Source organism: Ostrea edulis, chromosome 2 (genome assembly GCF_947568905.1).
Source record: "Ostrea edulis chromosome 2, xbOstEdul1.1, whole genome shotgun sequence".
NCBI classification, from domain to species: domain Eukaryota; kingdom Metazoa; phylum Mollusca; class Bivalvia; order Ostreida; family Ostreidae; genus Ostrea; species Ostrea edulis.
Window position 1 is genome coordinate 98,489,772 of NC_079165.1, and position 15,000 is coordinate 98,504,771.

The following is a 15,000-nucleotide window of genomic DNA, read 5'->3' on the forward strand; positions in this document are numbered from 1 at the left end:
ATTAGTGTACAATGTATGTAAACAGGATGCTCCGAGTTGGTGGTGGTTGATACTGGGTTCAGAACAATGTATTCACCAAAGGAAAAGTACACATTCATGTATCTTATCAATTGGCATAAGTAAACATAACACACGGAGCTCTGATAACTGTCATGATTAGATAAAGTGGACATTCTTTCTCATGTATTGTACATGTTCTTATCTGCAATCAGAATAAAGGGTTCTTGGTTTAATTTTGATCTTCTTTTTTTCCCCATGACAATCCAAGATTCCTCGGACTCATGCCCCCCCCCCCCCCCCCTTTATATTATAACATGATGCATGAGGAATCTCGGATTACATCATATACATGACAATGTGCCTATTCTTTCCATGAGTGAGACAAGTACCACCTCATAAAATTTATAGATAAGCAATCTATTTGCCTGCTCAATAATTCTGCAGTAGCATTTTAGACTTGTTGCACATCTATCATGTGTCTATCACTATTTCAAAGGTGGCTGCATGTATATGAAAGTTCAAACGAAACAATATAGAGAAAATAAAGAGATTTTCTTCCTCTGAAGTTTGATAAATACAACTCTTTAAGATTCTTATCCCAAAGAAGGTCTTCCGGTCTACCAACTTGACATACAATTAAGAGTGGATTTCTAACATTCTGTATATAACCCAACACTTCTTATTCAAAGTATACAACTAATTGTTAGACATTTTCCATTGAGGAGCTCAAATTTCAACACTCTTTTAGCTGACTATCAAATCTATTCACAGTGTTTTTGTGGGATGAACTCTCAATGAATACAACATTGAAATCCCACAATTTAAAAACCAGTTGAGCTGGGGGTCTACCTACATGCCGTGTAAACATTTCATGATTCATAAACTTTTGACAGCGAGGAATTCAAGATCAATGAAAACTTCGGAAGTTTACAAAAACAATTTACCTAAATCTACTTAAGATTCTGATTCTCTGAAACTGAGACCAGTGACTTGCTTGGATGGCACTGGTTAGAACTTTACATTTCTAGTTAAACACCAACTGCAGTTAATTTATAATAATCAGGCCAAAATTAAAAATTGATTGTTTGATGTACTCCGGCCGACCCGTGAAAATCGCCCCTACCCAATCATTTTTTTCAGTACTTTTAATTTTTAATTTTTTTTTAATTTGGTTTCCAGGGAAATAGACATTGTTTCATTTTAAAGGTTTATATTCTCTAAGAAACTTTTTTGATGAATGTTTTATAGTAATAATTATTAAATCTGTCTTGTCCAATGTTTAATGAAAACATCAATAAATTTCTAAGTCTGCGTTTTTATGACAATAATAAATTTTTTCGATACTGCAAAAAAATAATAATAATACCTACCTACCTACCCACCTTGAAAAATGTGGGTCGGAGTACATCAAACAAAAATATTTTTAATGATGGCCTCATGATGACAGACATAAGGTTATAAAGTACAGGTATGGCTATAAAGTTCACCTGTGGCCAAGAATTTTCTTATATTAAAATAGGTGCAATTGTGTAACAACACTCAATCTATTGTGTTACATCTATATTTAAACACATCCTTCGATTTAAACAAGAAATGTGTCTTTAACGTGTTTAAACACCCCATGTTTAATGTAGAATAGTTGGTCATTTAAAACTTGGTTATCAAATTGAAGTGTGCAAGCATGTTACAATGAATAATTTTAAATGTTTATATGCACATGTAGAAAATAAAGATTACAGTACTTAAGTCTGATTAATACAACAGTGCACATATAATTATGTACATATTTAATACTTGATGTAGTGCTAAAATCAAAAGATAAAATAAATATATAGAAATTTATATAAATTTGAATCCCCATTATAACATTACACTGAAAATCATTTTATGAAAGTGAAGGGTCTCTTGAGCACATGTTACTTCAATAAACTAGATCAATACCTTTATATTATAGTTGCAGCATTTAGTTTGATAACGGGAAAAAATACCCATATTAGTGAACTAACAACTGAGCATTTATAATCCATATAGTACTATGAATGTAGTACACTAATAATAAACATATTCTCAGAGCTTAGATTTATATTTAGAGTTTTGAGAGCAGCAAGATGTAATTAAATTATGCATGAAAGCAGAATTTTTGTGTAGCTTTTCACAGAATTTAGTTGATCACAATGAAGTTTGAACTATAATAGAACAGACAGATGTATGGAGTCAAGTCAACTCGTACCCCATAGGTCAACTCGTACCCAAAAGGCAAAAGTCAACTCGTACCCAAGAATCTGGTTACGAGTTGACTGCTCCTCTTTAATATGATGACAACTCGTACCTAAGCGATATTTCACTTATATGCGCATAGATATATTGCATTATGGGCAGATTCTTGAGTATGAGTTTACTTTTGCCTTTTGGGTACGAGTTGACCTATTGGGTACGAGTTGACCTGGGTACGAGTCGGTCAGGGTACGAGTTGACTAGAAATCAGATGTATGCATATAAAAGATCATCATTCATAGGAGATGCTATATATATATGTCTAATTTAAGTTATTTCTGAAACCACTAGTATCTTAACTCTTTGCACATATTCTGTATATATTGTGACATATTTTGTCTGTTAAGTTATGGATCATAATGGAAGGTGAATAATAAAAGTAGATTATGATGGAAAATCCATAGTTGCATATAGCTATTGTTACACATGCACCGTACATTCATATAATGTGATTAATATTACCTTGTACTTTGTTCTAAAAAGCTTCCACCTTCCAAAAGTCGGATTTTAGCAAACAGCAAACCACTTATAAATGGAACAGAAGACAACTCTTCAAGTCTAAAGTTAACATTAAACTTGTATCTCTTTTTCTTCATCATGAATAAAGACATCATCTTTGAAATACGAGTCATCTCATGATGAAAAAGTGGGGATTCCCAACTTCAGTGGTTTTTGAAAAGTTACATGGTTGCATCCAACAAAATTTACTCCTTCACAACTACGATGAAAATCAAATGAGAGGTAAACCGGTGGAAAGATCCATCACCAGATTCACAGCGTTCCTCAACAGATAAATCTGAATATTCTTATACAGTACCGAGCATATCCATAATAAAAAGATAAAATGCTACTGAACGTGTACCAAAAAAATGCTGTTTTAGGTCACCATTACATAAACTTTCTGGTCCACGTTTAAAAATAAGAAAACCTTCTCTGGATAAACAAGTTATACCGAGGCACTTGCCAGCAAACTCCTCACGCACTCGCGCATAAGAGAAAATTTTCAAGTTCCGGTTTCCGGTGTAAACAAACGCAAGATTGTGATTGATAAAAAAAAAAAAAAAGGACTCCAAGGTGAGTTTGCAGTCTCGTACAGTAACTCGTGAATTGATAGATAATATGGCAGACGACAGGTGTCGTACCTGCAATCTCAGGAACTTCTTGTTCGTTAAATGTCCTTCGGACACGGTGAGGGGACCAAGACATGTATAGGTCTAGGCCTAAATGGCCTAATACAGTAATATTAGCTAATTATCATCAGAAAAGATCTATTGGTATACAAGAACTTCACTACGAGCTAAAACCTAGTAAAGATTTAACATTGTATCACATGCTAGTAGGAACCAGCTTATGTAATGTCAGTAGGAACACCGGTTTTCTAACCACGTTACAACAATTCAAGTCACAGCTAATCTGTAATATTAGATACTTATCTCACAGCGGTCGTCACATTGTCTAGATTTCGCGATATAAAAGCTATTATATCATCAAGCTTTCTAGATCTCTATAAGTACGTCAAAAGACCTATTCAGCATAAGTGCAACAGAGAAGGGAGCATGAATGGTCATGTTAGGTCCATTGTCAAATGACTGCATCTAAATTTGAATCAATGTACAGTAATTTCAGATTAATCTAAGTGCCCTAACACTATCTGCATGCTTACCCAAGTCTTTAAACTAGGTACACTCTATGATGGTATTTGGGAAGACTGAATATCTGATATCTTTTTTATGTGTTTAAAGCACTTTAAGTTACAAATGAAATGATTTAGAGAAATTTGAGGTGAAAAAATTTGGATTTTTTTGTTTAATTATAAGTATTGGTAAGATGAACTGATTATGCAATAAATATAGATGGTACCATCCTCCCAACTACTTTTGAAAAAGAACTCTAAAATTCCTCAATTTACAGTGTAACTGTATGGAAATGCATAACTCCAGGGTCACAACCAGTTAAGTTTTATGACTTAGCTAAAATAGAATGAACCAACGATAGGTAAGAAGGATACATTTTCTTTACATGTTCATCTCACTTCTTTTGCTTTAAGGAGGAATTACACTCCAGAGAAATCTGATATGGATGGAAAGTGGAGAATGTGTACAATAATGAAATTGAAAAGTTTTTAATTTACCTCATTTAGTGAACAATTACAGTTTTAGTAGAAAGTAATCTGAAAAAAATCAAAACCCCAGCTAGACTTGAACGCATGAACTACAGATCAGCAGTCAACACATAAACCTACTGAGATTCCCAGCTAGGCTATTAAATTTGAAAGGAATATACATGTATTGTTAATACTTATAAGTTTCAAAAGGAAGTCTGCCAGTATGATGATGTAGTATTCCTCCTTAAGTACATTTCCCATACATGTAGAGGTCTAGTTCTATAGATCTTTTTGTTCCCATACATGTAGAGGTCTAGTTCTATAGATCTTTTTAGAGTTAGTAATGGTCATATTGTGTAATAATTGCATGACAGAGGCAGCAATTTACAGCAAACAATCTATCTGACAAGTGGATATCATTTATATGACACAGAAATAGAAGTGGTTCCAGAACCATGCCTTTAGAGAACCATGCCTTTAGAGAACCATGCCTTTAGAGAACCATGCCTTTAGAGAACCATGCCTTTAGAGAACCATGCCTTTAGAGATCTTGGACTCAGCATATACAAATTCTGATGATTCACAACCACTGTGAGTTGCATATCAGTTATTAATGAGCAATCACTCAGTCACGATCATTCTTATAGTATTTGAGTTTGTGGAGTTTCTCAGAGGATTTCCAATGGGAAACACAATTTAGATATGAAGTTGTTTACATGATCTGGTCCAATTAGTACTTTTGATATTGTTGAGATTCAGAGAATATTGTGGGAGTAGAGTTTTGGACATTGTTGAGAATATGGTGGGAGTATTACAAAAACAGCATAGACTAGAGTATTTACATTGTTGACATCAAATTGCTACTTTATCATGACATCACAATTACTTGTTTACCATAACATTAGATCAATTAAAAAGCATTATATAGGCTAGACATGTTTGAGCTCAATTGTAACCATGACAAAATCTGATGTGATTTTTCATTCCTCCTTGGTTAGATTTTGATGTATCCTAGGTGAAGACTGGTTGGAATTTTACCACTAGTAGTATCTGTGTTCTTCATTTAGAGTCCTTTATTGAGCTACCATCTCTTTTGAGGAGGAGGGGGCACACCTGTATCATCTTGACGTAGATTTTATATAACACCAGAAGGCTTCGGTATTACCAGGTAACCCTCTCTGATGCCCTCTCTTATAGAACTGTTTATATAACCAATTTCAGCTACCTTGAGTGTTGTAGGAAATATCTGTTCTATCTGCTCTTCACTTGCCAGACTTTTTGACTTTTTTGTCACGTGAATGTAAACATTTCTTCTGGAATTTTGTATGTTTAAGTTTGTTATTGAATCCTTCATGCCATGATGGTACACATTTCTTACTTCTAGAAATTTTATGGGTTGACAGTTTTAAAGGTACTGCATGGTTATTATTACTGGAAATGATTTAAAAGAGTCATTCCAAATTTTACAAATACAGTCCAAGGCAAACTACAATGTCTGATGTAAATTTGGATGCTGCAATAGCTAATACACTCGAGTCCAAATTCACTTTTCAAATTTAGTGTATTTTTTATGCTTTTGATGAATAATCTGTGGCAGTATGCCCGTATGTCTCCCCATGGTGGTCACTTATACCAGGATCTTTGTTTGAGAGTATGGTTGTTTATAAGCATTAAATGATTAAAAATTACATGTTATGCTATAACATAGAACAGATACGTAGACAGATTGTATAATGTATGTTAATACATTATGAAATTTTGTCTGCACATCCATTTCATAGTATAGCATAATAATGCTTGTAGTTACTTTTTAGCTCACCTGAGCCGAAAGCTCAAGTGAGCTTTTCTGATCACATTTTGTCCGGCGACCGTCTGTCTGTCCGTCCGTCTGTCTGTAAACTTTTCACATTTTCATCTTCTTCTCATGAACCACTGGGCCAATTTCAACCAAACATGGCCAAAAGCATTCTTGGGTGAAGGGCTTTCAAGTTTGTTCAAATAAAGGGCCATGTCCCTTTCAAAGGGGAGATAATCACAAAAATGCAAAAATAGCGTGGGGTCATTTAAAAATCTTCTTCTCAAGAACCACTGGGTCAGAAGAGCTGAAATTTACCTGAAAGCTTCCTGACATATTGCAGATTCAAGTTTGTTCAAATCATGGCCCCCGGTGGTAGGATGGGGCCACAAGGGGGGATCAAAGTTTTACATACAAATATATAGGGAAAAACTTTAAAAATCTTCTTCTCAAGAACCACTAAGCCAGAAAAGCTGAGATTTACATGAAAGCTTCCTGACATAATGCAGATTCAAGTTTGTTCAAATCATGGGCCCCTGGGGTTGGATGGGGCCACAATAGGGGATCAAAGTTTTACATACAAATATATAGGAAAAATCTTTAAAAATCTTCTTCTCAAAAACCACTGAGCCAGAAAAGCTGATTTTTACATGAAAACTTTCTGACATAGTGCAGATTCAAGTTTGTTCAAATCATGGCCCCCGGGGGGTAGGATGGGGCCACAAGTGGGGGGGGGGGGTTCAAAGTTTTACATACAAATATAGGAAAAAGCTTTAAAAATCTTCTTCTCAAGAACCATTGGGCCAAAGAAGTTGACATTTACATGAAAGCTTTCTGACATAGTGTAGATTCAAGTTTGCAAAGGATAGTTTGGGCCATAATAGGGACTATTAGGTTTTACTTGCAAATATATATGGAAAGTCTTCAGATATGGGCCAAGGTGACTCAGGTGAGCGATGTGGCTCATGGACCTCTTGTTATTTAGATAAGATCAATATCTGAAGGGCATCCCTCTTATAATTTTCCATACTTGTAAGTCAACTATGTAACAGCATGGCCATGGCTGTTATTTTTAATGTAATTCCCTAGATGTGTATTAATTCTTTAGTGGTATAGTGACATGTGCATCAATACATATAATTTGCACCTGGTCCATAGGACCTATAAGTCACTTTAAATATTTGAAATATCATTTGTATTGGAATCGGATATCTCAGTAAGGATATAGGAAATTTTATATTTTTAATTTACATTCAAATGCCTTTTTACTGATATGGATATATAATTGTTTTTCATAATAGATAGGCTTAACTAACAAATCGGGCTGTTTGTAAAGGATACCCGTCATTAACCAATTTAACAAACAAATGTTCATTACTGATAAACTGTATTTGTATACATTGTGATGCTGATGTGATTGATGTTATTGTATTATAACTGTTATAATTTTTAAAAGGATTTTTTTGAAGCAAAACATGGACTGTTAATATTTCATATCCCATTCAAGAATTTTTCACTCATGAAGATACCACTAGTTGAAGGTGAAGTGCCACATGCATAGCACTGAAGACCTTAGTAGTGAGAGTTGTGCCTTATACGCCCTCTGTGTCATGAGACATAGCACTGAAGACCTTAGTAGTGAGAGTTGTGCCTTATACGCCCTCTGTGTCATGAGACTGCTATTTTCAATTTAAACAGTATTATGGATGACATGATAAGGATTAGGTAGCAGGCTGAACCTATTTAAGCTTTCTCCTTAGGTCTCTATTTTTAACATGTTTAAGGTCAAATCCAAAACATCCATGTCTTTTGCATCTCAAGTTTGACACTTGACAAAGGAACAGTCACATCAAAGTTACGAGTAACCATCTTAGGTTTGAGACAGTTCCAGGATCAAGAACCTGGTTGCTGTAACAACTATGCTTCTATTATGCTGATGATCTACATTGTGATGTTGGTGTGATTGATGTTATTGTATCATAGCTATATGAATTTTTAAAGGAGTTTTATGAAGCAAAACTTAGACTGTTAATATTTGAATAAATATAAATTAATCTTCATCTAAACAGGATGTCTCATCTTGAAAATTTGCAATATCTGCCATCTTTCATCTTCTGTGAAACTTTGAATATAATGAATTTTTTTTACTTTACATGTATATATAACTTAATTGTGTTGAATACAATGTCTTTTTGGAATACCAGTATGTGTGTATATAAACAGGTTTAATCCACTATGCAATTCATAAAATACTGTTGATACTTTTACATAAAATACTGTTGATACTTTTATACTATCTTCTTCTTTAAAAGAACCCCGGCCATATCTTGAAGAGAATATTTCAAAGGCAGTATCTTATGATTGATTGATTGAATCTTGTTTAACGTCTCTCTCTCTCTGTCGAGAGAGAGAATTTTTCACTCATATGGAGATGTCACTAATACCGGTGAAGGGCTTCAAAGCTTCAAATATTAGTCTTTGCCTGGTGCTTACTACCATTGGGCAGTGAGGGTTTTTTAGCGTGCCACACCTACTGTGACACGGGACCTCAGTTTTTAAGGTCATCTCCGAGGACTCGTGACATTTTCACCTGATGCTGGGCGTTTGGCGATGAAACTGTCACTATCAGTGTAAATGACTTAGGTCTGTCACGGCCGGGATTTGAACCCTGGCCTTCCGTGAACACTCTAACCTCTAGACCACCGATTCCTATGAAAACTAGCTAGATAAACTTATGTAAAGTGTATGTCAGATGAAGTCATTGTGCCTGACCTTTCTCATGGATATCGTTGTAGGTTCAGATGATATTTAGATCTAACCTAATAGTGATACAATAGAAATATTGAATTTTTATAAAATGCTACAATGAATAGTTTTTGATACCCTATCACCAATGAATGTGATGTTGTAGTGACAGTACATGTCATTTTGAGCTCAGTCATATTTCTTGTTAAATGTATATGTGACGACTTTAAATAACACTTACTAATTCATTCAAATGTCTTTTCATGATATGACAGTGGTGATCATAGGCTTTTATCATATTCTTTATTTTGAAAGGGAATCATGTAGATGTAGAAAGAACTCATCACCTGCCATCAAATGTGTGATTTCTGACATGGAGAGGCAGCAGACAAATGAACAGGCCTTTTGTTCCATTTTATCCAAACAGGTGACATGATAGGTTAAATCCCTTCAAATTTGATAAGTATAATCTAAAAGTTTCATATTTAATAGAAATGATAGTGTACTTTATGGACAATGATATCCTAAGGCTTAAAGTCACCTAAAAGAAGAGAAGCCAAGGGAATATACAGTTCAATAGGCTTTAGTATGATATTTGATGCCCTCTGTACATGTAGCTTTATACAGTTCAATAGGCTTTAGTATGATATTTGATGCCCTCTGTACGTGTAGCTTTATACAGTTCAATAGGCTTTAGTATGATATCCAATGCTCTCTGTATGTGTAGCTCTATACAGTTCAATAGGCTTTAGTATGATATCTGATGCCCTCTGTATAGGCTTTAGTATGATATCTGATGCTCTCTGTATAGGCTTTAGTATGATATCTGATGCTCTCTGTATAGGCTTTAGTATGATATCCGATGCTCTCTGTATAGGCTTTAGTATGATATCCAATGCTCTCTGTATGTGTAGCTCTATACAGTTCAATAGGCTTTAGTATGATATCCAATGCTCTCTGTATGTGTAGCTCTATACAGTTCAATAGGCTTTAGTATGATATCTGATGCTCTCTGTATAGGCTTTAGTATGATATCCGATGCTCTCTGTATAGGCTTTATTATGATATCTGATGCTCTCTGTATAGGCTTTAGTATGATATCCGATGCTCTCTGTATGTGTAGCTCTATACAGTTCAATAGGCTTTAGTATGATATCTGATGCTCTCTGTATAGGCTTTAGTATGATATCCAATGCTCTCTGTATGTGTAGCTCTATACAGTTCAATAGGCTTTAGTATGATATCTGATGCTCTCTGTATAGGCTTTAGTATGATATCCGATGCTCTCTGTATAGGCTTTAGTATGATATCCGATGCTCTCTGTATTGGCTTTAGTATGATATCCGATGCTCTCTGTATAGGCTTTAGTATGATATCTGATGCTCTCTGTATAGGCTTTAGTATGATATCCAATGCTGTCTGTATAGGCTTTAGTATGATATCCAATGCTCTCTTTATGTGTAGCTCTATACAGTTCAATAGGCTTTAGTATGATATCCAATGCTCTCTGTATGTGTAGCTCTATACAGTTCAATAGGCTTTAGTATGATATCTGATGCCCTCTGTATAGGCTTTAGTATGATATCTGATGCTCTCTGTATAGGCTTTAGTATGATATCTGATGCCCTCTGTATAGGCTTTAGTATGATATCTGATGCTCTCTGTATAAGCTTTAGTATGATATCCGATGCTCTCTGTATAGGCTTTAGTATGATATCCGATGCTCTCTGTATAGGCTTTAGTATGATATGTGATGCCCTCTGTAGGTGTAGCTCTATACAGTGTGAGGTCTTGTCAGTGATTATTGTGTTAATAAAGTTAAAAGGTCACACTAAATGTGTAATGGTACATGTCAATGTGTGATCGTTGAATGCTGAAAGGGATCCTAGAATGTAAAGCCTAGCTAAACTATGATGGTACATGCATATTGGGTCACAATTGGTACTCAGAATAATACATGTACAGGAAAATTCTTTAAATGTCCTCTCTACAAGAAATACAAGGGTGCATTTTGTCTTTGTACGGAAGCCTCTTCATGCTGTGTGAAATCAAATAAATTCAAACCACGATCTCCGGGGTCAGGATTGGTCACAACAAAGATTAAAAGTTGTACATGAAAAAAAAATGAAGAAATGGAGCCCTTATAATCAGTTATCACGTAAAGAGGGGGCAGTAAGCTTGAATTCTCATTGATGGTTCAATGAACTTAAGTCTACTGATTGTTGTCAGTAACTGAATGCTCGGAGATGTGATAGCTGAATATACTGTAGTGTGAGGTTATGTGAAAATAAAGATACTGGAAGTTTTTCTTCATTTATAATGTCATGAGTAATTACTTCATTCTTCAAGCTACCAATTTGAAATTAAATGGATATGAAATGCAAAAACATTTTTGTGTGCTTCAATGTTAGGTTTATTCATGCAATTTCAGTTCTAAAAAGCATCTGCAGTTTGCAAAATATGCACAGCCCAAAGTCAGAGAGAATCGTCAGAGTGCCTGTTCATAATAATGTTTCTTGTCACTTAATACAAATCACTTGATCAAATGTTCAGAATTATAAAATAGTGAATTGGCAAGGTTAAATTCATAGCTGCAATATTTGGTACACAACTTTTTAAGAGCAATTACTATTGTAATGATCAAAACCAAACTTTCAGTTACTAGCATTTTACACCAATGGTGCCCTCTGCACCTGGAGATTAACATTTTTCATCATCACACTTTGGTGTTAGTTATTGCACTTAAGAGAATCATAACATTATGGAGTCCTATGTGGTTACCCCGGGACAGAAACAAGCTTCACTACTTTAGTTTATGTCAGGATTGTGTAATATATACTTAATGACATCATAGATGCAGGATATAGAGATGTAATTGATTATGACGTTCTCTAAAATAAGTGTCTTTACAGCACATCATTGATCATTTTGTTAATTTTATACCAAATATGTACACAAGTAAGTAAATTTTGTAAGTAATATACACGTTTGTCTGTATCTAATGCGTGTTTTAAATCTTTGCATGCACATGTGAAATGTGCTATTTTGGAATCATTATTTAGTAAGTGAATTTAAATCAAATAAGTTCCACTGTGTATTGCAGCTCACTGACTATGTGAACACTTCAGTTCCTACAAGCATAGACTGCACATCAGAATTTGCTTAATTGAACTTCTCGTGTTCTGAAAAAAAAATGTACAAAATTTTCCAAAAAACATCTTGTATGACTTCTTTTCATATTTTTTTCTTTTGTAACTATGGTCTATGACCTACATAAACTTTGAAACATGTTATGATATAATAGATACACTTTGATTTAAAAAAAAACTTGTTTAGATGAAAATTTCATTTCTATAACATCTTATTCTTTCATTTACAATTTTTATAATAAGTTCCAATGACTTTGGTGAATACAAAATTCAAACAAGATCATAGATTAAATTTTCTGATTTTTTCTTTTGTCGTAGGTGGGCCTGATGTCTGGAAGTTAGGTACTAGATTTTGGGAGAGATTTGGTGTGGAGTTGAACTCGTCTTGTTAGCATTACAACATTTCATAGAATTTCACGAAAGTCAAACAAAGTCTAGAGGATCTGAGACTGAGACAACTATCAACTACATGTATATATATCCTAGTAAGTTTTCTTTTCACAAATGTTGCCATTTTCCCCTTGCAGAAATGTTGATCTGACTATCCATGTATGTTGACTCTCGGTCCATCTGTAGCCACAAGGTTAAGGACAGCACTTGGGTTCTTCAAGTGGAATTTTAAGCATACTTGCTCATTTTACACATTTTTGGATATAATTACTTTTTATATGCTCATCGTTAGACCGTCCACGCTATGTTATGGCACTGTCCATGCATCTGTCTGTCTGAGGTCATGTTTTGTGGATTTTTTTCTATAACAAATTCATGTATAGCATTGAAATTTGGCTATAATTTCTTCCTAAAGACGTTTAAAAGTGAGTTAGCATTTCAGCTGGATTGGTGTACTTTGACCTACTTTAGGGCTAAAAGTAGGTAAAACAGTTTTCCGGACTTTTTTTCGCTATGAAAACAGATATTGCCCCTGAATTTAGTCACAAGCTTTTTCTAGGAGAAATACAAGTTCTGGTTGCATTTCAGCTTGATTGGTGCACCATGACCTACTTTAGGGCTAAAAGTAGGTCAAACAGTTTTCCATATTTTTTCATTATTGATACAGGTATTCCCTCGAAATGTAGGCACCACCTTCCTCTCAGAGAAATGGAGATTCAGTTTGCATTTCAACTTAATTGGTGCACTAGCTGTGACCTAGCTACTTTAGGGCTAAAAGAAGGTCAAACAGTTTTCCATATTTTTTCGTTATGGATACAGGTGTTCCCTCGAAATGTAGTCACAACTTTCCCCTCAGATAAATATAGATTCAGTATGCATTTCAACTTCATTGGTGCAATGTGACCTGCTTTAGGGCCAAAAGTAGGTCAAATAGTTTCTTGGACGTTTTCTCATGCTGCCACTGCAGTACAAAAGGTAAAGGAGATGCAGCATCCAGGCAATAAGTTGAAACAAGAGTACCACAAACGGTACATCATATGCCCATCAGACAATGATGACAAAATTTCCATGCAATATCTGTATTTGTCATCATTGTCTGATGGGCATATGATGTACCGTTTGTGGTACTCTTGTTTCAACTTATTGCCTGGATGCTGCATCTCCGTTACCTTTTGTACTGCAGTGGCAGCATTTATGTCTGTTTTTACCTTATTATAAGAAGAATGCAAATCAGTCTTGCTCTTATGACAATCTGGGGCTACTTCTTTTAAGTTATGGTCTTGACGCTGCATCTGACCAACTTTTTGTGTGCTTTAGTCACTCTTGACAGAGTTTAGGTCTGTTCTCAGCTAGATTATGACAAGTGGAATACCAACAAGCTGTCCCTTGTGACACATTTGAGGATGTTTCTTCCAAAAGATGCTGCATCTCACCTATATTTTGTGCCTCAATGACTGGTTCAGGACAGCATTTAGGTCTTTTCCCATCTTTCAAGTGATACATAAACAAAACTTGTCCATTATAATTGGTAGATCTGTATTTGAATTGAGGTCTGATGCCATTTTATTGCAAGGCCTACACAAGGTGCCTTTTGATTTGGAAGTATGTCATCCTGCTCGCTCAAAATAATTAAGAATATCTCAAGGACATTGTCATTATGGGATTATAAAAGTTTGATGTGATTATAAGCATTTGCAATGTGTGTGTAGACAGTGTAGTAGATGTGCATGGCTGCATAAAAGATTATTTAGAATGAATATGGTGCTTATATAAATATACAGTGTTCAAATATGAAATGTAGTTAGTGTTGAGTGTGCCATGCAGGGAGTATGAATCCCACAAGGACAACTCTACTTTAAAGCTAAAATTAGTGCTCAACAAATAAAGGATCTGTCTTTGATTTTAATTGCTGAATTTGTTCCAACATGATTATTAGTTTTTCAAACATCACAAAAGAAAAGAATTTTACATCATTTACATTTACAGTGAGTCCATAACAGAAGACATGAAGTTTTATATACATACAGAGGATCCACCATTTACGATGGTTGTGAAATGGAATGACGGTGATGACCGATGTCTGCAGAATCTCATAGATGTAAGTGTCAGTGAATTGTCTGATGCCTTTATATACTGTAGATGATTGATTCTTTTGTGTTCTGTCGAGAATTTTTCACTCATTAAGACGTCACCAGCTGTAGGTGAAGTACCAAAAGTTAGACCTATGCTTAGCGCTCAGGGCCGTAGCAGTGAGGGTTCTTTATCATGCCAAAACCTGACGTGACATGGAACCACCTTTTTTAAGGTCATATCTGAAAGACCCGCAATTCTCACTTCTAGATGCCGAGTGTTCAAAGGAGCAATCACTTAGGTTTGATGTGGTCATGGCACAAGTAGGGCTCGAACTCTTGACCTCACGGTTACAAAGCAAACACTGTTCCACTAAGCTACTGCGACTGGTTCTATAGATAATGGAGAGAAATTTAACTAGTTCATGAATACATTATTGTCACTAGATAGGGCTATTAGAAATTCATAATCTA

General features: G+C 35.0%; 2 protein-coding genes across 7 annotated transcripts in view; one reads left to right on the forward strand and one right to left on the reverse strand.

Annotated features, from left to right (window-relative positions):
- The window catches only part of LOC125680542 (early estrogen-induced gene 1 protein-like), a 25,420-nt gene extending 22,120 nt beyond the window's left edge, over positions 1-3,300 (reverse strand). The window contains exon 1 of the mRNA XM_048920224.2: positions 2,737-3,300. Within this exon, the coding sequence (XP_048776181.1) occupies positions 2,737-2,906 (170 nt within the window). The 5' untranslated portion in view covers positions 2,907-3,300. The remainder of the gene's footprint in view (positions 1-2,736) is intronic.
- Positions 3,280-15,000, forward strand: part of LOC125680539 (uncharacterized) — a 30,163-nt gene continuing 18,442 nt past the window's right edge. For 2 of the 6 annotated variants that reach the window (XM_048920213.2, XM_048920217.2), the window contains exons 1-5: positions 3,280-3,348; positions 4,812-4,969; positions 5,446-5,546; positions 9,234-9,345; positions 14,444-14,555. In XM_048920213.2, the coding sequence (XP_048776170.2) occupies positions 9,311-9,345; positions 14,444-14,555 (147 nt within the window). In that variant the 5' untranslated portion in view covers positions 3,280-3,348; positions 4,812-4,969; positions 5,446-5,546; positions 9,234-9,310. Of the gene's footprint in view, positions 3,349-4,811; positions 4,970-5,445; positions 5,547-9,233; positions 9,346-12,385; positions 12,553-14,443; positions 14,556-15,000 lie in introns of all 6 variants that reach the window. The other 4 variants (XM_048920218.2, XM_048920219.2, XM_048920215.2 and 1 more) reach the window with 4 other exon arrangements.